Raw genomic sequence first — 1,548 nt, forward strand, 5'->3', positions numbered from 1 at the left:
CCTCCCCTGGCACAGCTTGAGACTATGTCCTCATGTTCTGTTACTGGTAGCTCACTGCAGAAGAAGGAGAAAACTTTGCTCTTCTCCAGTCAGGCAGAGAGGGAATGCACTGGAGCTGCACTGCAGCACTTGTGGCCAAAAGCTGAACACTACAATCCCCCCCTGCCACAGGAGCTGCCAAGGGTACCAATGCTGTGCCCACTCCTGGCTGTCTTATGGGTGCAGGTGGGTGCCAGTGTGTCCCAGGTCACCCCAAGCCCTTTGCTGCCCTTGGTGTGGGGCAGTGGCAGCTGCTGCCTGCTGAGGTGTGCCTGGGAGTGATCCTTTGCTTGGGCACCAGACCAAGCTTAGTCCAGTGCTGATCCCCAGTCCAGTGTGATTCCCACTTCAGTCTTATGAACACTGGGGTTGGAGGGGGAAGAAATGTGGGCAGCGTGATCCCTGTGGGCAGTGTGATCCCTGTGGGCAGCGGGATCCCTGTGGGCAGCGGGATCCCTGTGGGCAGCGGGATCCCGGTGGGCAGCATGATCCCTGTGGGCAGCGTGATCCCTGTGGGCAGTGTGATCCCTGTGGGCAGCGTGATCCCTGTGGGCAGTGTGATCCCTGTGGGCAGCGTGATCCCTGTGGGCAGCGTGATCCCTGTGGGCAGCATGATCCCTGTGGGCAGTGTGATCCCTGTGGGCAGTGTGATCCCTGTGGGCAGTGTGATCCCTGTGGGCAGCGGGATCCCTGTGGGCAGTGTGATCCCTGTGGGCAGCGTGATCCCTGTGGGCAGTGTGATCCCTGTGGGCAGCGTGATCCCTGTGGGCAGTGTGATCCCTGTGGGCAGCGTGATCCCTGTGGGCAGCGTGATCCCTGTGGGCAGCAGGATCCCTGTGGGCAGTGTGATCCCTGTGGGCAGCGGGATCCCTGTGGGCAGCATGATCCCTGTGGGCAGTGTGATCCCTGTGGGCAGCGTGATCCCTGTGGGCAGCATGATCCCTGTGGGCAGTGTGATCCCTGTGGGCAGCGTGATCCCTGTGGGCAGCGGGATCCCTGTGGGCAGCGTGATCCCTGTGGGCAGTGTGATCCCTGTGGGCAGCGTGATCCCTGTGGGCAGTGTGATCCCTGTGGGCAGCGGGATCCCTGTGGGCAGCGTGATCCCTGTGGCCCCAGGCTTACAGGGCTGTGTTCTGCTGCTTTTGGAAGGAGAAACTTTGCTCTGCACAGGAGTTGCCTTCCTAGAGGCAGCCCCCAAGGAGCCCAGGAGAGCTTTTGGAATGGACTCATGAAATGCAGACACATTCATCCTGCCCTTAATAGCAGGAGAGCATCTCTTCATTTTAGCACTAAGGCATTGAAAGGCTGTGTGGAGAGAGCTTTGGATGGCAGAGATTAGGTTTCCTCAGAGCCTTCTCTTCTCCAGACTGAACCACCCCAACTCCCTCACTATGAGGACAGACTGAGAACTGCTGTGCTTCCAGCAGAGGAGACCTCACTGCTGTCTACAACTACCTGAAGGGAGCTGGGGTTGCTTAGCCTGGAGAAGAGGAGGCTCAGGGGAGAGCT

The 1,548-nt window shown here is 59.6% G+C and overlaps 1 protein-coding gene across 1 annotated transcript; it reads left to right on the plus strand.

Moving 5' to 3' along the window:
- Positions 1-395: 395 nt before the first annotated feature.
- On the plus strand, positions 396-1,271 carry LOC137449483 (uncharacterized). Its single transcript, XM_068155035.1, has one exon. The coding sequence runs from the start codon at positions 396-398 to the stop codon at positions 1,269-1,271; it is 876 nt and encodes a 291-aa protein (XP_068011136.1).
- The last annotated feature ends 277 nt before the right edge of the window (positions 1,272-1,548 follow it).

This window comes from Melanerpes formicivorus, unplaced genomic scaffold, assembly GCF_026170545.1.
Source record: "Melanerpes formicivorus ecotype bairdi unplaced genomic scaffold, bMelFor1.0.p_v2 SCAF_29, whole genome shotgun sequence".
Lineage (NCBI taxonomy): Eukaryota > Metazoa > Chordata > Aves > Piciformes > Picidae > Melanerpes > Melanerpes formicivorus.